Source organism: Amphibalanus amphitrite, unplaced genomic scaffold (assembly GCF_019059575.1).
Source record: "Amphibalanus amphitrite isolate SeventyFive unplaced genomic scaffold, NRLGWU_Aamphi_draft 000625F_arrow, whole genome shotgun sequence".
Classification (NCBI taxonomy): domain Eukaryota; kingdom Metazoa; phylum Arthropoda; class Thecostraca; order Balanomorpha; family Balanidae; genus Amphibalanus; species Amphibalanus amphitrite.
Genome location: NW_024882119.1, coordinates 360,255 through 382,592, shown reverse-complemented (window position 1 = coordinate 382,592; position 22,338 = coordinate 360,255). Strand labels below are relative to the sequence as shown.

The 22,338-nt window shown below is 49.8% G+C and overlaps 4 protein-coding genes across 22 annotated transcripts in view; 1 reads left to right on the top strand and 3 right to left on the bottom strand.

Annotated features, from left to right (window-relative positions):
- Nucleotides 1–1,012: 1,012 nt before the first annotated feature.
- Nucleotides 1,013–7,967, top strand: LOC122363527. Its single transcript, XM_043332941.1, has 2 exons — nt 1,013–1,279; nt 6,170–7,967. The coding sequence occupies exon 2, from the start codon at nt 6,220–6,222 to the stop codon at nt 6,808–6,810; it is 591 nt and encodes a 196-aa protein (XP_043188876.1). The 5' UTR covers nt 1,013–1,279; nt 6,170–6,219; the 3' UTR covers nt 6,811–7,967.
- Nucleotides 7,968–8,093: 126 nt separating this feature from the next.
- LOC122363526 (estradiol 17-beta-dehydrogenase 8-like) lies at nt 8,094–9,655 on the bottom strand. Its single transcript, XM_043332940.1, has one exon. It carries the CDS (start codon nt 9,539–9,541, stop codon nt 8,804–8,806), a length of 738 nt encoding a protein of 245 aa, XP_043188875.1. The 5' UTR covers nt 9,542–9,655; the 3' UTR covers nt 8,094–8,803.
- Nucleotides 9,656–11,395: 1,740 nt separating this feature from the next.
- LOC122363522 (estradiol 17-beta-dehydrogenase 8-like) overlaps nt 11,396–22,338 on the bottom strand; it is a 14,015-nt gene continuing 3,072 nt past the window's right edge. Inside the window, exon 2 of the mRNA XM_043332916.1 lies at nt 11,396–12,354. Coding sequence (XP_043188851.1) covers nt 11,613–12,350 — 738 coding nt within the window. The 5' untranslated portion in view covers nt 12,351–12,354 and the 3' untranslated portion in view covers nt 11,396–11,612. The remainder of the gene's footprint in view (nt 12,355–22,338) is intronic.
- The window catches only part of LOC122363523 (E3 SUMO-protein ligase NSE2-like), a 6,055-nt gene continuing 5,282 nt past the window's right edge, over nt 21,566–22,338 (bottom strand). For all 19 annotated transcript variants that reach the window (XM_043332922.1, XM_043332918.1, XM_043332936.1 and 16 more), the window contains one exon: nt 21,566–22,316. In XM_043332922.1, the coding sequence (XP_043188857.1) occupies nt 21,654–22,298 (645 nt within the window). In that variant the 5' untranslated portion in view covers nt 22,299–22,316 and the 3' untranslated portion in view covers nt 21,566–21,653. The remainder of the gene's footprint in view (nt 22,317–22,338) is intronic.

Genomic DNA, 22,338 nt, shown 5'->3' with positions numbered 1-22,338 from the left:
CGACGGCTCAAAAGGACCCTTGATCTTCATCGAGGCGGGTGTGAAAGTTAGTTCATACGTTTATGTCCATCTGCTAGAGGAACGTGCTCTGCCTTGGATCGCTCAGTCGTTCCGAGACGGATGCGTCGTCGTCCAGGACGTTGCGTCTTCTCATACGGCCAACTTCACTCAACAGTGGTGCAAGACCCACATGCCTGGATTCTGGGGCAAGGACATGTGGCCACCATCAAGTCCAGACCTGAACCCGATGGACTTCACCACCTGGGTCGTCCTGGAGAGCGAGATGTGCGCAACACCACACAGCAGCATCGCCGCTCTGAAGCTGGCCCTCGAGACGGCATGGTCGAATTTCGACGAGGCCACCGTGCGGCGCTCGCGCCTCTCCGCAGGGGGAGGTTTCGGGGCAGGGGTGAAGACCAAAGGTGGCCATATTGGTTCATAGTGCCGTTGCTGAGATGTGTACATGCTACTGAATACGTGTACCAAAAATCATTTGAATATCTTAGTTCTGGACCGAAATATTTTCAAAAATCAAGAGGTAAATCTTTATGCCCCACCCTGTAGGTAGGTACCTAAACTTAGGTCATGGATGCGAAATGTTGCACTAATTGACGCTTAGCTACGAGTCGACGCTATATATTCGTTAAAGGAATAAACACCTACATCGCATAGTTACAGTAAAACATAAAACACTTTCCCCAGTGCTGCTTGAGCGAGTAGGTAGCCAGCTTAGGAAATATTCTACGGGCTAGTTTCCTGGCTAACTGTCTGGGCCAGGATTCTCTCTTTCCACCTATTGCCGTAATTGCCATTAAATACGCCTACCAGTACCTAGTATCTCAACAGTCTATAGGTAGCTACCGCCCGTTTACATTGGTACGCTGTGCCCACCACCAATCGGCGACCGGGAAGGGAGGAATGCCCGTTCAGAACTTATCATAACGCTATCGTCCAGTACCCTGCGTTCAAGCTCCTCTCGCCAGATGCCGACCTGCTGCAGACTGCCCTGAGTGCCCAGTCAGGCCGACCGGATTTGTGGCAACAAACGCTGCAGCACAGACGGAGTCGGAGAGGAAATCTGGCGACAGTGGACAGCCGGCGTTGGTCCCGGGTGCGTGCGACGCTGTGCAGACACGGAGACGGCCCACCGGCGCTCGCGCGGCTGACTGGAGACTGACTGTGGGGAGTGCTTCGATCGGACAGCTTCAGCCAGTGTACTAAAACGGCCTCTGATGCGGCTTGAATACACCGGGTAAAATCTCCAGGACAGCAGGCACAGGTAAACGGCGCAACTGAGTTTGTGCATGTAAACAAGGACCGATTTGTGACCGTTTCTGGCCTTTTAATTTGGTGCTTTCCAACATGCACTTCCAATAATTATACATAACCTAATTATTGGCGGATCCGAGAACATTGTACAGCCCTCTGCAGACTGCGTGGTAGGTATTCTTTTTTCGACAAAACCGAGAATAACTCAACGACTAAGTTATCGGTCGGTCGGATCTCATTGCATAAAGATGCGCCATGCTCCGCTCCTTCGATTGGTTCTATCACTGAACGAATTATGCAACTAGTGTAGCAACAAAATGCAAAAGTTTATTTTGGGGGCAGATATAAACTTTCTTGTATTGTTGCCAAACTAGCTGGAAAATGTATACCAAAATAAGCCCAACCTAAGGTGCGGAGTCTCGCACGTCTTGCTGTTACGATTTCCGAGTGACCGTTAGCATAGTATTCGCGTTATTCCCGGTTTTGTCGAAAAAAGAATACCTACCACGCAGTTTGCAGAGGGCTGTACCTACCTACACTGCGGGTGATTAGGTTTCTAAAAATGTTCATTAATTTACAAAGGGTAACTTGAATTTGTATTTCCTTTGCTTTGTTCGCTGTTGTTTTGGATTAAACAGTTTTAACTACAGCTATTCAGTTTTTCTTTCCATACCAGGAAAATATTAAAAATTCGTCGAGTTCGGACGATACTGAAGAGTCGAAAACCCCGCGTGTTCGCCACTCAGCCCATTCCTTTGATATTCATGTACCTAACGTCCTAACTACCTATAGGTGAAATATGACTTGACGACACTGTAAATTTTATAACCATTATAGAATGGCAGTGTTTGACTTTCGCCTTTTAGAACCCGGAACAGTTTTGTTACTTCAAACGCTATCACTTAACTAACTGGACGCAGTGCACTGACTGGAACCACCAGACAAAGTCACGAGTGCTCTCGTGACTGCATGCGTTATTGTGGCTGTGCCAGTTGCCACCCTGGTTCTAAAAAAAAAAAATGTGGGATTGGACTTAGACGTTTCGTCATTATCACAGACCATCCACCTCAACACCTATACTAGGTTGCAATATGTCTGCAGAATGTTGTTGCGGGTGTTTGATGCTGTTCCGTTGAGCTTACATGCGAATTGTTTGGAGATGCCTTGCATGGCAGTGGACTTGTGAGACATTTGGCGATGATAGTGCGTGGCCGGGGGGGGCAGGGAAGAGTTGTGACGAAATGATTGATGAAGTGATGAAGTGGCAAAATGTTGTGTAATGTGGTGTAGGTATGCTTTATGCCTGCAATGTGTCACTGTTTTGTGCCAACTTCACACACATAAGTTAGGGAGAAAAGCGGAAAGGTGGCACGCATTTTGACAGAGTACAGAGTCACAGACTGTGCAAATGTGCAACCAAGTATGGGCCCCAGTGGCTCTTTGTTGTACTGCAAATTTATGTCTTTATGTCTTTATGTCTATACAAATGCTCATACATGTTCAATTAGGTATTATAAAAGCCCATTGAACATTCATTGATATTGCTGAAGCACACGTTTTAAACGGTTGAATTGCCTTACCAAACAATGCACTTTTACTTCCCTTACTGAAAATATGTAAGAAATTTTCCCGAAACAAATGAAATATTGAATCTTTTGAGGAACAAACTGTTTTCCTAGCCTACACAGTCTGAACGCAAATTACCTACTTTTTCAACAACAGCAACGTGTCTGACCGTATGCGCCTATCCACTAGAGGAAGTTTCCCATCGCTCGGCCGAGACCTTTCCTCGAGATGTAATCTTGTAGGCTTGCACTGCAGCCAGCTGTCACTTGTCAGCATCCAGCACAATTGGATGTCTGCTTCTATACCTAGTATTTGGGTTAGGTATTAGGTTGGTAAAGTAAAGTGGACATAGGGTAACTGTGGGGAAAACGCACCCCTGGGTTAAACGCCTCCCCTAAAAAAATCGTAGATCTTATCGACGGATAGGTGTTTTATCCTGTCTTTCAGAACAGTCAGCTGCTTGTTTACGTAGTTCTCTATTTCCGGTTCTGCGTCTTGAGGAGCAGCGTGGGTAGGTGCTGATGTTGGTTTTGGGTGTTGTTTTTGTTGTTTTTACAGAAGATTCCTAAGCTTTTGATCAGGGGCGCGGGAACTACTTTCCGACTGGGGGGGGGCACACCATAATAGAGATCAACCTAGGGTACCCCCAAATCTAGTTTTCTCACCGGTTTTAGGCCACTTATTTTTCACTCCTCGGCTTTTTCAACAAAAAAAGAAAACATTTGCAAAAAAAAGTGTGGTATTCCGTCTCAAAGCTGTGGGGGCACCGCCCCCACGGCCCCAGAGTTGGGGGGGCAAGCTGCCCCCACTGCCCCCCTCACCTGTTCAACTCACCTGTTGGGTTTCCTTGACTCACCAGTGCATGAGGAGAGGCAGGAAACCGTGTAGGAAAGAGACGCGCCAATTCCCCTGGTTACGCTGGGCGCTGAGAGATGGACCGCAGGGGATTGGGGTAGTGCGTCTGCTTGGAGTTGGGGGAGGAAAAAATTCTAGATGTGATTAGCTGTGCGGTATCAGTTCAGTACCGGCTGTCACGGTACTGTTTGATTCGCTCCTTCGCAGAATCTGGAGTGCGCGGCGATGATCAGTAGAACCTTGCAGGAGAGATCAGACGAAGTAGTCGAACAGACGATCACCAAGAACCTTCAGGAGTGATGACTTGAACTCGGCGAGGGAAGTAGAGGTGACCGTCGAGTCGGGCAAGGCGTTCCACTCGTTCACGACGCGTTCCGAGAAGAAACGTGATCTCGTGTCCAGTTGGCAGCGCCGGACTGTGATTTTGAGTTGATGACCTCGGGTGCGGCGTTCGGAGGACAATTCCCAGAGATCTGACGGCTTGATGGGACCGGGGCTGTGGAAGATTTTCCAGCATTTAATGAGGTCGGATCGGATCAGTCTGCCCTTCACAGAGAAGAGGTTTAACTGTCTCAGGCGGTCACCGTACTCCATGTTTTGCAGGTCTTTGATGTGACGAGTCCATAGTCGTTGGACCGCCTCGAGACTTCTGAGGTCATCGATATATCCTGTGTTCCATACAACAGAGGCGTATTCCAGAACTGGACGGATGTGGGTGCGGAGGATGTGCAGCATGAAGTCTGCATCCCTACACAAGGTTGCTTTCAAAAAGCTGTGTGCCACTCCTCCAGCCTTCCTGGCGGCAGCTCTAGCCTGCTCATGGAACCTTAGACTGTCATCGATGATCACGCCAAGGTCGGAGTGCGATTCGGTCCAGGGAAGGGCAGAGTTATTCAGATAGTAACTCGGTCTTGGTGATTTATGGAATTTCCGTTGGAACCTCATGAGGACGCACTTCGTCGAGTTCAGCGAAAGGCCCCACGATGATGCTGTGGCTTGGAGACGATCGATGTCCGACTGAAGACTTTTGGCGTCGAGCTCGGACTTGTTCCCACACAAGTCCGAGCTCCCGGCTCCCGCGCCCCCGGCTCCCGCGCCTATGCTTTTGATGCCCTCTTTATATCACAAAACTTGCTATTGTGCACATCACTCAAAACTGCGTTTTATTGTCATTCTGTTGAATTTATTATGCTGCGGCGTTAGTGGCGCGTTTTTTGTCAATATTTTGTTGACCGGAAAGGGAGTGGATGGGGAAAGACGCCTACTCGATGCATGGGGCAAGACGCCCCCAGTTTTCTGAAAGGGGGGCGTTTTGCACGGTGGTGAGAGTGCAGGGTAGCGCCCTGTAGTACGGGGCCGAAAAGGCCTCTCCCTGTCCTTTTTTGCTGATATATCCTAAGCGACTGCAGATATCGTCACCAAACTTTCAGGACTTCTCCGGGCATCCATTTTACACATTGCAACAACATTTTATTCCAAAGGCTTCCAATAGGTTGACCACAAATGACGTTAGAATGACGTCAAGCTCTGCCATGTTCATCATTTTCTGTTGATGGATGGGGTGGGGGCGCTTTGCACATGGGTGTGGGCGTATTACCCAGGGTGTGGGGCAAAACGCCCTTTTGTAAGGGTATGCGGAAACCTTTTTGGGGGGTTAAATACCACACGCAAGTGGCTTTTCTTGGTCTCAAAGCGTAGTAAAAAGAATGAGCTACATGATGGTGCCCAAAGGTTTGAGTAATCTGGGTTGGGTTGAGTGTCAGAAGGTTTCGCGCTTAATGGGGGCGTTTTTGACCTATTCACCCTATTGATCACAAAGTGTATTGAAATTTGAAACTGTGGGTGGCGGTGCTGAGCATGTTGTGTATCGAGTGGTCAGTACTTTCCTTATTCTGCTACTTCCGATTGTACTTCATGCTTTTGGCTGACTCCAAAGACTCCTTTTTACTCAGAACGTTTCTTCCATACTACACAAGGCCAAGAACAACAACTTCCAAGGTTCTCCATATGAGGCACACTCTCTAAATCCAGGCAGAGTAAATGACGTCACAAGAGACATCATCCTAATACACAACAGAGCACGTCCCAAGCCTGGCTACGCCAGTTATGTTTTGCACTTTAAATGATAGGTACCTAGGCATCGATCGCTTTTCGATATCCGAGGACCGAGAACTAAGCAAAGGGTAATGAAAGCTCTGCTTTCAGCTTCTTAAACAGCTACAGCTACCTATGACAGCAACTTAACAGCAACCTATGCTAGTGGAAAAACAAACGAAAAACGGAACAAAACAAAAGCGAAAGATAAAAAACGTCCTAATTGTAAGATGTTCGTCGACCACCGCAAAGCGGTAGGTATGGCTGCAGTCTCCGGTAGGCATATTACCTACGTAATGCACAAATGACGCCCTATTCCCGATTGTTCCAGTAAAGTGGACTGTGGAGACTCGTGTCCCTGAGGAAGTTCTCCTGTGTGTTACAGGCTGGTCCCTCTGAGACGAGCTCCCTCTGGGCGCTCGGCCGGCGTCCAGGATGGGTCTGAAGACGTGCTGCTGCTGCATCCCGCTGCGGACGGGCGCCCTGTGCGTGGCCGTGCTGTACCTGGTGGTGAACATCTGCACCGTGGTCGGCTGGTCCGTCTTCACCATCCTGTCCCTGCTCTTCACCACGCCGGCCGACTACCTCGACCACCCGCAGTACTACAAGAGGAAGAACATGATCTGGCTGTTCGTGCTGCTCGGCCTGCTCGTCATCTGCTCGCTCAACATCACAATGGACAGCCTCCTCGTGCACGGCATCCGCAAGGGCAAGCGCAAGTTCATGCTGCCCTGGGTGGTGTGGTACTGCATCTTCACGGTGCTGGCCACGCTCGCCTGGCTCGGCCTGGTCGTCTGGCTGGTGATGCTGGTGCTGAACGAGGACGGTGAGTTCCTCAAGCTGCTCATCTTCTTCCTGAGCGTCAGCGTGGCCGTCGGCCTGGTGGTGTTCGTCGTCATGTGGTTCTGGTACGCCTGCGTCGTGTCCTACTACAGTGCCATCGCCAACAGCGACCACTACGCCATGGAGCCACCCGTGGTGGTCTCCGCGCGCAGGAAGCGAGAGACGGTGCCGTTCTCGATCTGAACAGACCCGTGACGACAGAGGATCAGTGAGTGCGGATGCACCAAACCATCTTATAGAAATCTAGCCAGGGTGATAAACTGGAGCCATGCATGTCGATAAACCACACGGCTTTGATGTGATCACTTTTTCATTTTTGGCAGTTTCAACATCCCATGAAAAGGCGTGATCGCCTACAATATTCTTCAAGATAATCGCCTATAAGACTCAGCTAGCCACAAGCCATTCTGAGTGGACAAACTATGTGGAGACTGCGCAGAATATGCGGGCAAACCTTGCAGACCGTGCGAACCGTGTGACAGTTCGAGGAAACAATGACTTGTCCACATAGACCAGGGAGTGCAGGAGTGCTATGCTATCTAAGCCGGTGAAGCTGTGCACGACGGTAAGGTCATATCATTCAATGGAAGTCCGACCATGGTGCGATTTTGGAGTGGCTGTGCAACGTTGTTCTAGGTCACCGTGCTCGTGGTTTATTACCACTTGGTTTATTGTGTTGTAGGTATTTAAGCCCACTCTGCGGGGGTTCAAGCCGAACAATCATAATAAGGAAGTGGCTTTCGCAAGCCTCAATATCAAAGGCAGCAAGTGTGGATTCAGGATCCAGACATTCGATGAGATAAGTAGACAGCATGAGTAGGTAACCTAAACAAGAGCTTTGAATGCCTTACGTCATCAATGGTATCAACCAAAGTGTTTGCATCCGTGGAGTCAGGGGTCAAATTCATGTTGACGGGAACACAGTGTCTGAAGCGGATCACAAGACCGATGACACTATGAGTATAACGACGCCCGTCTCCACTTTCGCTCGCTTTCCTTGCGAGCCCTGCCCAGCACCGTTTCAGGGCTGACAACTTGTGGACAATCGTTAGCTCATAAGACAGAAGGCACAGCGCAACGACGAAACGACCTTACGGACAACGACGAACAGTGACAGCGACGGCCCTCTTGACGATGTGCACATTGCAAATGGTGCAGTGCGGGATGAGGGTGAATTTGTAAATGAAACATGCTTATACTATTTTTGTGCATTCTATATGCATTCGTGATATATTGTGCCTACATGTGTACAGATGTGTGAGCATATTGCATGGTACTCTAACGCAGGTGACAAGCAGCTTTAATAGGTGCATTTCATGCAAATACATATGCATAGTGCATGTCCCGTAGTAAAAGGAGATGTGATGGAAGAAATAAATTTCGTATTACAAAAAAGAACCATCAAGATATTCATTGAAGCACAGCCTGGTTATTATAAGATACGATGCTATATCAAAGGAAATACATTTTTTACATCAACTTGCATTTAATGATACGTAAGAGCGAACAATACGTTAGAACGATAAGCAAGCTTCATTTGAAACACTTAACTGTCACCAATACCGACCAAGTATAAACCTGACACAAGCAACGGGTTCAAATATCCTCATAAGACAGGAAAGCCACCGATAAAACCGAACTGCCTCCAACGGCCAAAGCACCACGGGAGTCGGTGTAACCTTCCGCGCCAACCACTGCGCGTTCCTTGAGACGGGAAAATGTGGCATACCGTTGGCACTGAGAGGCAGACCATGCCCTGCAGAGCAGGACCGAGGAAAACTCGGAACGGATGTGGTGACGCCAGCGTCGCAATTTTCCTGTCGCAGATGGTATCTCTGCGAGACCCATAGGTGGCGAATGGGTCTGAGATGAAGGGTGCAGGGGCTGTCATTGTAGGCATTATATTTGTGCCTAAGCCCTGCGTCCGGCGATCCCGCTTCATCGAAGATTATTCGGCGGCTGGCGCTCGCAGCTTGAGCTCTGGTGCCAAAACGTTTACTTACCCACTTGGTTTTCCAATTCAAGTTTCCCGTTCCAAGAGTTCCTTTCAAGTTTCAAATATCAATTTCAATCACTTGCGAGTCGAGCAGTCGCGGATCACTAGATTGCTCAATAATTCACTCTGACAAAACTATTACCACATTATCATTCTAAAATATTACAATCATTCATGACGTCATATTCCGTATCCGCCGGTGACCTCGACACTGGCTCCGGTCATGTAGGAGGCGCGGTCAGAGGCCAGGAAGGCGGCCAGCTCGGCCACCTCCTCGGGCCGGCCGGGCCGACCGAGCACGATCAGCGGCACCAGCAGCTTCATCACCTTCTCCGGCATCGCCGCCACCATCGGCGTGTCGATGAAGCCCGGCAGGATGGCGTTGCACCGGATCCCCTTTCGACCAAGCTCCTTCGCAGCCGTCCGCGTGAAGGCTTCCACTCCGGCCTTGCTGGCAGAGTAGTTGCACGTTCCGATGCTGCTCACCTTTCCAACGATGCTAGCGATGTTTACGACCGAGCCGTCGATTTTAGCATCAATCATTGCATTTGTGGAGAGCTTTGTAACCAGAAAGGTTCCTTTGAGATTTACATCCAGCACTTTCATGAACTGCGCCGCAATCATATTGACGAGAAAACTGTCGTCATTGATTCCTGCACTGTTGACGACGCAGTCTGCCGGCGCGCCGTAGCGGTCCCGCACGCCGCGCACCACGGCCGCCACCGACTCCTCGCTCGTCACGTCCAGCGGCACACCCACGTGCTCGGCGCTCGCCAGCAGCGCGGCCGTCTCCTTGGCGGAGGCCTCGTTGAGGTCAGCGGCCACGACGCGGGCGCCCTCTCGAGCCATCACCTGGCAGACGGCCCGGCCGATGCCGGAGCCGCCACCAGTCACCAGTGCCAGTCGACCTGACAACATCGCTCTGAAACAGCCATAGGGACCTGTGGGAAACCAGTGCCAGCTGCCGGGAACTGGCGAGTCGTTCAGAAGGTCAGGTAGTTATGGCAGTCGCTGGCGTTCCACGTGGACGGTTGTGATCATTTGTAGGGGGGGGGGGGGGGGACAAAGGGGCAAAGGACCCTAGTCTTTCGGCTCGTAATTTTTCCCTTACCAGGGCTCAGCAGATGGAACCACAGAAATAGAAGTTTCCCTCTTAGTTTCCCTACTTAAAATTCGAAGGGCGTCCTTCGTAAGCTGTACGGCCGAGTATCAAACCAACACTACAGACAGATGTCAGATACTCAATAAAACGAAAAACAAAACTATCTTAACTTGCACTCCCGGCTCCCTGCCTTCACAGTTATTTTCTACCAGGCCTCGCAAAACCATATCTCGTGTAGTTCGCTGACAGTTGACACTCCAACGCAGAACGTTTAGGATTCTATGCCGGAAATCGGCTACAAAGAAACGCTGCTCGAAAACTAGCAAGTAAAAGGAGGTCTTGGCCAATGTCATCCAGCTACTGCCCCGCTGACTGCTGAAAGGAATCACCGACGGGTTCACGCAAGATCACGTAGCAATGCAGCGTCCCAAGACTGTTCAGTCTCCGTTCAGACAACATTCAGCATGATCAGCAATCGCCCGTTCTCTGTGGGCTGCAAAATAGTGGTTCTCCTATCTGCTATATGAGTCCCTCTACGGTTTTGACATAAGGTTACACAAACTACCCGAAACGCCAAATCAGAATATGCAGGAAGGTCATGCTTAGGGCAAATATTTAATATATTCGGCTGATTACGTACATCAAAACACGCAAACATTGTTTAACCCTCGCCCGTAAACGGTGTTTTGCCACCTTCGCCCATGCAGGGGGGGGGGGGTGCGACCCCCCCTGGCGTTTGAAAACGGAGCGTCGTAGAGCTTAGCGGAAAAGACCAACGGATTGCTCTCAACGAGATCTCGCGATTGGTGGGATATTTTTTGGTCCTAGGTCAACATTTGACCTACTTATGACCTGTCAAAGGTCAAATTTTCGGAAAAATCTAACTTTTTCAAATTTCCGCGCCGATTGCGGCAAAATGGTAAAAGATATCGACTCGAAACCTTCACTATCGTGATCCGTGATAAATTCTCTATCGTTTGGTGTATATTTCGATGTCATAGCTCTAAAAATGATGCGTTGGGAGCATCGGAAGTCTGCAAGGTCATTTGTGCATTGGGTCACGTCAGGCGTGTGACGTCACTGACCTGACCCTGACCCAAAATGAACTACAAGAAACAACCAACGATGCCTGAAATGGATAGCAAATTCGAATTCAGGGCATCAAAATACCCCGAAAAGGCACACAAGTGCAAGAAGTCATTACAGGTCAACCGAGGTCACTGACCTGACCTTGACCTTTAGTAACCTTCAAAATGTCAACAGACATTGTGCCAATGTCAAATCAGCCAGTTGTGATTCTAAAACAATCCATCAGTGTGTCAGGTCAGTCGGCATTTATACCAATGTGAAGCAATCTCCAATTTAGCGTAAATCTGGCCGGAGGTTGTTCCCTTTATGACGTCATAACTCCGTGACCTGACATGACCTTGACAAAAAAAAAAATACCAAAAGTTGCGCAAAGGATGCCCCAAAGGGTACTGAAAATTTGAGCAGGCTATCTGAAACGGTTCGGCGTGTAGCTAAGAAAAACCTCAGGGGGGGGGGGGTTGCACCCCCCCCCCCCTACATGGGCGAGGGTTAATATGGAACGTACAAATGCATTATGCATGGCGGCTTTTGGTTGTTTCAAGACATGGACAAGTAGCTGTATAAAAAGCCACAATTAGTTCATCATCATTCATGATACACAACTAGCCTAAAAATACACATAGCGATTATTCTGCGATCCAGCCGTTCCTGAGTTTTGACAAATTGCATTGTTCTTTATCACTTTCACCAGGAAGACAACTGACATCTGTCAAAATACCGATTACCGATTCAATAATTCGTAAAAATACTTTATCTATCCCTCACTATGGCACAAATTGTCAGACATCCCCGTTATCCCTACAGGCCGTATCCGCCGGTAACCTCGACACTGGCTCCGGTCATGTAGGAGGCGCGGTCAGAGGCCAGGAAGGCGGCTAGCTCGGCCACCTCCTCAGGCCGCCCTTTCCGGGCCAGGATGATCAGCGGCATCACCATTTTGATTATTTTGTCCGAGGCGATCGATGTCATCGGCGTGTCGATGTAGCCCGGAAGAATGGCGTTGCACCGGATCCCTTTTCGGCCGAGCTCTTTGGCGGCCGTCCGCGTGAAGGCTTCCACTCCGGCCTTGCTAGCAGAGTAGTTGCACTGGCTGATAGCTCCTATCTTACCCAGGATGCTTGCCATGTTGGTGATGGAGCCTCCCGTTTTGGCCTCGATCATAGCGTTGGAGGCGAGCTTGGTAACAAGGAACGTCCCCTTCAGGTTCACGTCGATCACGTGTGAAAACGTTTCCAGAGACATGTCTTTCAGGAAGCTGAAGCCGGTGATTCCAGCGCTGTTGACGACGCAGTCTGCCGGCGCGCCGTAGCGGTCCCGCACGCCGCGCACCACGGCCGCCACCGACTCCTCGCTCGTCACGTCCAGCGGCACGCCCACGTGCTCGGCGCTCGCCAGCAGCGCGGCCGTCTCCTTGGCGGAGGCCTCGTTGAGGTCGGCGGCCACGACGCGGGCGCCCTCTCGAGCCATCACCTGGCAGACGGCCCGGCCGATGCCGGAGCCGCCACCAGTCACCAGTGCCAGTCGACCTGACAACATCACTCTGAAATACAGACACACTTCTGCATGGATCCCAGATGGTGGGGAGAATTTAATTATAGATCATATGATACTAATGCTAGGGTTTTATTATATCAAATGCTGTTTACTTATATTATATGCAGGTATATGAATCTCATTTCAATAGTCAAAAGGTAAATCAATAATCAAATATGTGATCTACTTGGTTTTCAGTACACAATTTAAGTCAGTTATAGTTCATTGCATTGCTGCATTGCTCAAGTATTGTCAAAATTTGGAGGGATGCTATGCTGTTCATTTACCTATTATCTGAAAATTTGCAAAAAAGAAACTGCAATAAAAATCAAACACCCATAAAATCATTTCAAAACACCTTTACTGCTTCTAGGATAGATGGAAGCCAATGTCACAGATTCATGTAAATGCCTAATTCATTGTCCACTGACCACTAGACCACAGCCAACAGTCTACAAAAATAACATCAGGGATAACAATACAAGCTTTGACTTTAGTGATAGCAAAAGAAAAATGTTGAAGTTGTTTTTGACACAGAGACTTTATAAACAAAAAACTAAATGATGAATCACATGACAGTTTCAGTCTGTGTGACCCAATTATTACCAAAATTTTAGGAAGCCTGTTGAGTCTTGATGCCTAGAGCCAAATAATACAATGAACTCTTAAATGAGCCATCACAGACCACAGTCAGGCACTAAAGTTCAATCCTAAGACTTAAGAGTCTAGATCCGAAGATATACATTATACACTACCTATTGCTATGTTTCCATGACATGCTTCGATTAATTTAACACAGCTTCGTGGGCACTTTTCTCTGTCACTTTTCACCATATGCAAAAAAATACTTATGGCTTTGGATATCATTTAATCATATATTAACAGTTTAAAAACACGTCTCTACATGATATTCATATTATCCAGAAAATCCATTTTGCAAAATCGGAATTATTTGTGCCGTGGAAAAGCAGTGATAAATATAACCGAAATCGAATGATAAGCACAGGCCAGCAATAATTCGATTATCAGCAATCACCAAAAAAGCTTACCTTACTATAGGCCCGGGCAGCGCTTGTCGAACAGCTCTGCGGATCCGAAGGTTGGGACTTTAATTGTGAAAAACCGCCCGCCCGCCGCCAAAAGCAAACACCGCAAAACGCACGCCCAAAACGCAAACGCAAACTTCGCAAAAAAAAAACAATCGCCCGCCCGCCGAAAACCGCAGACAAAAAACGCAAAAAACGCCGCAAAAAACGCCCGGCGTCGCAAACCGCAACAACGCAAATAACGCCCGGCCGCCGTCAACCGCAAACGCCGCAAAAAAACGGCCGCCCTCCGCAAACCACAAAAAAACGCCGCAAAAAACGGCCGCCCGCTGCAAACCGCCGCTAAAACGGCCGCCCGCCGCAAACCGCTAAACGCCGCAAAAAACGACCGCCCGCCGCCCGCCGCTAACCGCAAATAACGGCCGCCCGCCGTAAACCACAAAACGCCGCAAAAAACGGCCGCCCGCCGCAAACCGCAAAACGCCGCAAAAAAACGGCCGCCCGCCGCAAACCGCCGCCAAAACGGCCGCCCGCCGCCAAACGCAAACAGCAAAAACACCCGCATCGCCCGCCCGCCCGCCGCCAAACACAAAAACCGCAAAAAACGCAAACACCTCCGCAAAAAAACGCCCGCAACGCACGCACGCCCGCGGCCAACCGCAAAACGCCGCAAAAAACGGCCGCCCGCCGCCAAACGCAAACACCGCCAAAAAAACGCAAAAACGGCCGCCCGCCGTCAAACGCAAACACCGAAAAAAACGCAAACACCGCCGCAAAAAACGCCCGCCGTAGGCAAAACACAAACACTGACGCATTAAGACAAATATGGCGCCCTGCGGCAGATGTGGTGCATTCATATCTGCCGTTTAAGCAGCCATGTCTTAATTACAGCGCATCCTAATCGTCCAATGTTCGACAAAGTTACGCACATTTTGCGCTTTGCGGCAAAAATGGCGCTTTGAGACAAACGCGGCGCACTGCAACAAACATGGCGCATTCGTTCATGTCGCTTAACAATTCATCCACCCACCAAATTCTAGCCCAATCGGACTTAAACTGACAAAGTTATGTACATTTGAATATTTCACTATAAAATATCTCCGCAACGGAGGTGCCCAGATTTGCACGTGTGCCACGTGACCACCGGTGATGCAAGCAGGACTTGTCCCCTCACTGATTGCACCATTTCAGTGTTCCTGGCTTGTGCTGTTTTCGTGCTATAAGGCCACAAATCGGCAAACACACGATAATCTGGGAGGTACGCGACTCAAACACGTGGCCACGTGGCACGTGCCGAACCTTTGATAGCTTCACCGTTCACGCCACGTGATGACCCATCGACGTAGCCATCAGCATGTAAAAGATGACCCCGGCCGGTGTCACCGTCCCTGAACAGTGGACGGCTAAACTCGAAAAACGGGAAAATTTAGGGAAATTTCACTTTTCGAATATATAATTTCCCCAGAATTTTAAATTTTTCATTTTACAAAAAATCCGAGATAGCAGTTTTTTAGCCCCCTTCATTCTGTGCCTATACCCGTTTTCAGATCGACCCTATCATAAAACCTGACGGCCTGACGGCTATTTCCCCCATTCCTTGCATTTCACAATGCTAGTATATTTAAGCACCAAAATTGACCCCGTGGCACGGCACGTGCAATAGCACGTGCGCCACGTGACCACTAGTGCGACAAGCTGGACTCATCTGCTCACCGACTGCGTTGATTTGGTGTCGCTAGGTGGAGTGGTTTCCACGCCATAGGACCCCCAGTTGGCCAATGTCGGATTTTCCCGGAGGTTACCCCATCAAACACGTTTGCACGTGGCACGTGCTTTTCAATCGCCCCATATCTGACCCATACCATGTGGTAGCCGACACGCCGGGGCACAACATATTGGAACATTTTCAAAATCTAACGTGGAAATTTTTTGCAAAATCGATTTGAAAATAATTTTTCGATTTCGCCATAGGCTCAGCATGGGGTAACTGTCGGCGTCGATTACCCGAAATTTTGTCATTTATATTTTAAATAATTACCACCAGAGGGTGAGGTGCCAGCCCAAGAGCCGACCCCAAAAATGTGGACAAATATTACTGAACAGATTTTGCGCAAATCGCATTTTCAATTTTTCCCCATGTTAACCCTATGGGAAAATGCACGTGCCGATTACCCCAAAACGGGTTAATTATATTTCAAGCGACCGATGCCAGCCGGTAGCTCCCCGATACGGGACCAAACGCTGAAAATGGCAAGAAAATCTAACGAGCCGTTTTCGAGGGTATCAAGATGTCCTAAATCGCGGCCGAAACGCTAAACACCCCCCTAGAGAGGTAGCTCAGGTTGGGATTTTCAATAGAAAATCACAATTCTAAAGAATAGTGATTGTTCTTAATTGAAAAGTCCCAACCTTCGGATAGGCCCGGGCAGCGCTTGTCGAACAGCACTGCGGATCCGAAGGTTGGGACTTTAATTGTGAAAAACCGCCCGCCCGCCGCCAAACGCAAAACCGCAAAACGACGCCTAAAATGCAAACGCAAACTTCGCAAAAAAACAATCGCCCGCCCGCCAAAAACCGCAGAAAAAAAACGCCGCAAAAAACGCCCGTCCGCCGCAAAACGCAAACACCGCCTCCGCAAAAAACGCATCGCCCGCCGCCAACCGCGCAACGCCGCAAAAAAACGGACGCCCGCCGCAAAACGCAAATTCGCAAATAACGGCCGGCCGCCGGCAACCGCAAAACGCCGCAAAAAACGGCCGCCCACCGCAAACCGCAAAACGCCGCAAAAAACGGCCGCCCGCCGCAAACCGCCGCAAAAAACGGCCGCCCGCCGCAAACCGCAAAACGCCGCAAAAAACGGCCACCCACCGCAAACCGCCGCTAAAACGGCCGCCCGCCGCCAAACGCAAACACCGCAAAAACACCCGCATCGCCCGTCCGCCCACCGCCAAACACAAAAACCGCAAACACCACCGCAAAAAAAAACGCCCGCAACGCACGCACGCCCGCTGCCAACCGCAAAACACCGCAAAAAACGGCCGCCCGCCGCCAAACGCAAACACCGCCAAAAACGCAAAAACGGCCGCCCGCCGTCAAACGCAAACCCCGAAAAAAACGCAAACGCCGCCGCAAAAAAACGCCCGCCGTAGGCAAAACGCAAACACTGACGCATTAAGACAAATATGGCGCCCTGCGGCAAATGTGGTGCATTCATATCTGCCGTTTAAGCAGCCATCCCTTAATTACAGCGCATCCTAATCGTCCAATGTTCGACAAAGTTAAGCACATTCTGCGCTTTGCGGCAAAAATGGCGCTTTGAGACAAACGTGGCGCACTGCAACAGACATGGCGCATTCGTTCATGTCGCTTAACAATTCATCCACCCACCAAATTCTAGCCCAATCGGACTTAAACTTACAAAGTTATGCACATTTGAATATTTCACTATAAAATATCTCCGCCACGAAGGTGCCCATCTTCACACGTGTGCCACGTAACCACTGGTGGTGTAAGCAGGACTTGTCCCCTCGCCGGTTGCACCATTTCAGGCTTCCTGACTGGTGCTGTTTTCGTGCTATAACGCCACAAATCGGCAAACACACGATAATCTGGGAGGTACGCGACTCAAACACGTGGCCACGTGGCACGTGCCGGACCTCTGATAGCTTCACCGCTCAGGCCACGTGATGACCCATCGACGTGGCCACCAGCATGTAAAAGATGACCCCGGCCGGTGTCACCGTCTCTGAACAGTGGACGGCTAAACTCGAAAAACGGGAAAATTTAGGGAAATTTCACCTTTCGAATATATAATTTCCCCAGAATTTTAAATTTTTCATTTTACAAAAAATCCGAGATAGCAGTTTTTTAGCCTCCTTCATTCTGTGCCTATACCCGTTTTCAGATCGACCCTATCATAAAAACTGACGGCCTGACGGCTATTTCCCCCATTCCTTGCATTTCACAATGCTAGTATATTTAAGCACCAAAATTGACCACGTGCCACGCACTTGCACGTGCGCCACGTGACCACTAGTGCGACAAGCTGGACTCATCTGCTCACCGGCTACACTGATTTGGTGTCGCTAGATGAAGTCGTTTCCGCGCCATAGAACCCCGAGTAGGCCAATGTCGGATTTTCCCGGAGGTTACCCCATCAAACACGTTTGCACGTGGCACGTGCTTTTCAATCGCCCCATATCTGACCCATACCACGTGGTAGCCAACACCCCGGTGCACAACATATTGGAACTTTTTCAAAATCTAACGTGGAAATTTTATGCAAAATCGATTTGAAAATAATTTTTCAAAATTGCCATAGGCTCAACATGGGGTAACTATCCGTCCCGATTACCCGAAATTGTACCCTATGATTTTTAAATAATTAACATCAAAAGGTGAGGTGCCAGGCCGAGATCCGATCCTAAAAATATCAGCAAATATAATTGACGAAATTTTTCGCAAATCGAATTTCCAATTTTCCCCCATGTTAACCCTATGGGAAAATGCACGTGCCGATTACCCCAAAACGGGTTAATTATATTTCAAGCGACCGATGCCAGCCAGTAGCTCCCCGATACGGGACCAAACGCTGAAAATGGCAAGAAATTCTACCGTGCCGTTTTTCTCGGAATCAAAATGTCCTAAATCGCGGCCGAAACGCTAAACACCCCCCTAGAGAGGTAGCTCAGGTTGGGATTTTCAATAGAAAATCACAATTCTAAAGAATAGTGATTGTCTAATTGAAAAGTCCCAACCTTCGGATAGGCCCGGGCAGCGCTTGTCGAACAGCTCTGCGGATCCGAAGGTTGGGACTTTAATTGTGAAAAACCGCCCGCCCGCCGCCAAACGCAAACACCGCCAAACGCACGCCCAAAAAGCAAACGCAAACTTCGCAAAAAAACAATCAACCGCCCGCCGAAAACCGCAGAAAAAAACGCAAAAAACGCCGCAAAAAACGCCCGTCCGCCGCAAAACGCAAACACCGCAAAAAACGCAAACACCGCCGCCACAAAAAACGCCCGCATCGCCCGCCGCCAACGGCGAAACGCCGCAAAAAACTGCCGCCCGCCGCAAACCGCAACAACGCAAATAACGCCCGGCCGCCGGCAACCGCAAAACGCCGCAAAAAACGACCGCCCGCCGCAAACCGCAAAACGCCGCAAAAAACGGCCGCCCACCGCAAACCGCCGCTAAAACGGCCGCCCGCCGCCAAACGCAAACACCGCAAAACACCCGCATCGCCCGCCCGGCCGCCGCCGAACACAAAAACCGCAAAAAACGCAAATACCGCCGAAAAAAACGCCCGCACCGCACGCCCGCCCGCCGCCAACCGCAAACCGCCGCAAAAAACGGCCGCCCGCCGCGAAACGCAAACACCACAAAAAAAACGCAAAAACGGCCGCCCGCCGCCAAACGCAAACACAAAAAACGCAAACACCGCCGCAAAAAAACGCATGCCGTCCGCAAAACGCAAACACTGACGCATTAAGACAAATATGGCGCCTTGCGGCAAGTGTGGTGCATTCATATCTGCTGTTTAAGCAACCAACCCTCCATCAGCGCATCCTAATCGTCCCATGTTCGACAAAGTTACGCACATTCTGCGCTTTGCGGCAAAATGGCGCTTTGAGACAAACGTGGCGCACTGCAACAAACTTGGCGCATTCGTTCCTGTCGCTTAACAATTCGTCCACCCATTAAATTCTAGCCCAATCGGATATAAACTGACAAAGTTATGTTTATTTGAATATTTCACTATAAAATATCTCCGCAACGGAGGTGCCCAGATTTGCACGTGTGCCACGTGACCACCGGTGGTGTAAACAGGACTTGTCCCCTCACCGACTGACCCTATTTAGTGTTCTTGGCTGGTTCAGTTTCCACGCTATACGGCCACCAGTTGGCCAAAACACCAATATGTGGGAGGTACTTGGCTCAAACACGTGGCCACGTGGCACGTGCCGGACCTGTGACAGCTTAACCGTTTACGCCACGTGATGACCCATCGACGTGACCATCAGCATGTAAAAGATGACACCGGCCGGTGTCACCGTCACTGAACAGTGGACGGCTTAACTTGAAAAACGGGAAAATTTAGGGAAATTTCACCTTTCGAATATATAATTTCCCTAGAATTTCGAAATTTTCAAAATATAAAAAATCCGAGATAGCAGTTTTCTAGCCCCCTTCATTCTGTGTCTATACCCGTTTTCAGATCGACCCTACCATAAAAACTGACGGCCTGACGGGTATTTCCCCCATTCCTTGCATTTCACAATGCGAGTATATTTAAGCACCAAAATTGACCCCGTGCCACGGCACGTGCAATAGCACGTGCGCCACGTGACCACTAGTGCGACAAGCTGGACTCATCTGCTCACCGGCTGCGTTGATTTGGTGTCGCTAGGTGGAGTGGTTTCCACGCCATAGGACCCCCAGTTGGCCAATGTCGGATTTTCCCGGAGGTTACCCCATCAAACACGTTTGCACGTGGCACGTGCTTTTCAATCGCCCCATATCTGACCCATACCACGTGGTAGCCGACACCCCGGGGCACAACATATTGGAACATTTTCAAAATCTAACGTGGAAATTTTTGGCAAAATCGATTTGAAAATAATTTTTCGAATTCGCCATAGGCTCAACATGGGGTAACTATCCGTCCCGATTACCCCAAGGAAGTATAATTATATTTTAAACGGCCACCACCGGCAGGTGGAGTCCCGACCCGAGAACCCATCCTAAAAAAACAATCCATTTCTAACGTGGAGTTTTTGCGCAAATCGCATTTTAAATTTTTCCCCATGTTAACCTTATGGGAAAATGCACGTGCCGATTACCCCAAAACGGGTTAATTATATTTCAAGCGACCGATGCCAGCCGGTAGCTCCCCCATAGGGGACCAAACGCTGAAAATGGCAAGAAATTTTACCGTGCCGTTTTTGCGGGAGTCAAAATGTCCCAAATCGCGGCCGAAACGCTAAACACCCCCCTAGAGAGGTAGCTCAGGTTGGGATTTTCAATAGAAAATCACAATTCTAAAGAATAGTGATTGTTCTTAATTGAAAAGTCCCAACCTTCGGATATGTAGCTTGAACTGCCTTATGCCCCTACTTTTTCTGTCAACAACGAAAGATCAGAAACGTCTGAAGAAAGCATCATCTGTCGAAAAGCAGTGCTACCATATGTGTGCCATATAAGCCAGCCCCAAAGCTGCCCAAAGCTATTCCTTCGCCAACCTGGCAGAGAAGTAAAGGAATCTTGCTCGCAGCCCGCATCGATCCTACCTCGGAAACTCGAAAACTACAGTGCCGATCGAGACGAAATAAGCCATCATTCGCATCCCAATGAGTGATTTTACACGCTTTTTTCGAAAATGGTGACCTCAGATGACCTTGAGATGTTTTACACCTTTCCACCTATCCTATTGCCAGGCGCGCACGTCACACACAGGATTTTTGAATGGGAGTGGCACGACCCGCAAGGCGCAAACTGGCCCCTCAGGCCCCCTGCCGAAAAAAAGTTGCCCTACATGGACTCATATGGGCCTGCTAGTAACCGAGGTGGCCCAGCTGGTCTTTTCAATCACCACTTCAACTCATCTTCAGGCGGTCTAAAGATTAGGGGCCCATTTGAGGACCGGCGGCATTCGGTTTCGGCAGCCTCAAATGGGCCCGCCGCCCCTAATTCGAATGGGGGGGGGGCACGGGCCCGTGTGCCCTCTTCCCTTGTGTGCGCCCTAGCCTACTGCAGGCATCTCAACTCAACCGATACCATCACGATAAAAACACCTCAATGTGCTAATGAGTTAGTATCTGGATGATTTCCGGTGCAAATATACCAGTTCCCTTATTTCCCTCAATGATCACGTGCTTGACCTGACTTTTGTTGACGCCAATGAAAAAACCGACACATCGAACAAGTTTGGGTTGAGAGGATTCGAAAATTAACTTATGACTCATTCCTGCAAGTTCCATCTCCGTACGAGATTCCGGACTGGACCCTGGCACTGATGGCGCAACATGCTTGAGCCATTCTAGCTAGGGTTCACTCATGCCATTGGTCAGCGACTTGAAAAGACGTGAACAGTGCAAATTTGAACTCAGTTGAGTGTTGACTCATGAGGCGCAAAATGCCCACATTATTAGGAACGTAAAAATAACGCATGGCGATGGACGAACGTTTATTACAAATGGCAATGACACTGCAATACTGGAATGATGGGATGGTAACGAACAGGCTCTAACCACGAAACCATTTAAGCCTGTGTCTTCTTTTTCTCGATGGCCTGTTTGGCGAAGGTGTCCTCGGTGAGATCCTCCCAGCGGAGCGGCATCTTGTTGGTGCAGCCCACGTGCGGACAGGTGGGCCGTCGGGAGCGCTTCTGGAGGACGGCCTCCAGCGAGCTGCGGTCGTACAGGTGGCCGCAGCGCGCGTTCCGATACGGCTGGCGGATCTCCTGCTGGGACCACGGGTCGCGCGTCACCATGTGCGTCTCGGTCATGACCAGCTCCTGGTCGCCGGCGGCGGCGGCCGCCGCGCTGCCGGCCGCCTCCTCGCGCTGCAGCAGCTGCTGGTAGCGCGGATAGGTGGTCAGTTCCCGCTCGGACACGTTGGCCATGCGCTGAGCCGTTCGGCGCTGGGTCTCGTCCAGCATCTGGGTGAGGTCCGTGTCTGTACCGTTGGTGATCGACACAACGGCCTCGTCCTTAACCTGCTGCAGCACCTCGGTCGATTGTTGCACCTCCACGTGCATGCGAGCGTACTCGAGCATATGTTCGCGGATGGTAAGCAGCAGCTTTTGCTGTTGCTCTCCAGTGGCATGTTCTAGCACAAGGCCTGCACAGTTGAGCAAAGACCCTGCGCTATCAGCAAGCCTCTGCAGCTGAGCTGAACTGCTCATGATTTGCTGTCTTAGAGTCTGAAAAAAACATTATCCAGTA

Coding starts and splice junctions, on each gene's coding strand:
- LOC122363526 (XM_043332940.1), bottom strand. CDS start 9,541: ATGTTGTCAGGTCGACTGGCACTGGTGACTGGTGGCGGCTCCGGCATC.
- LOC122363527 (XM_043332941.1), top strand. CDS start 6,220: ATGGGTCTGAAGACGTGCTGCTGCTGCATCCCGCTGCGGACGGGCGCC.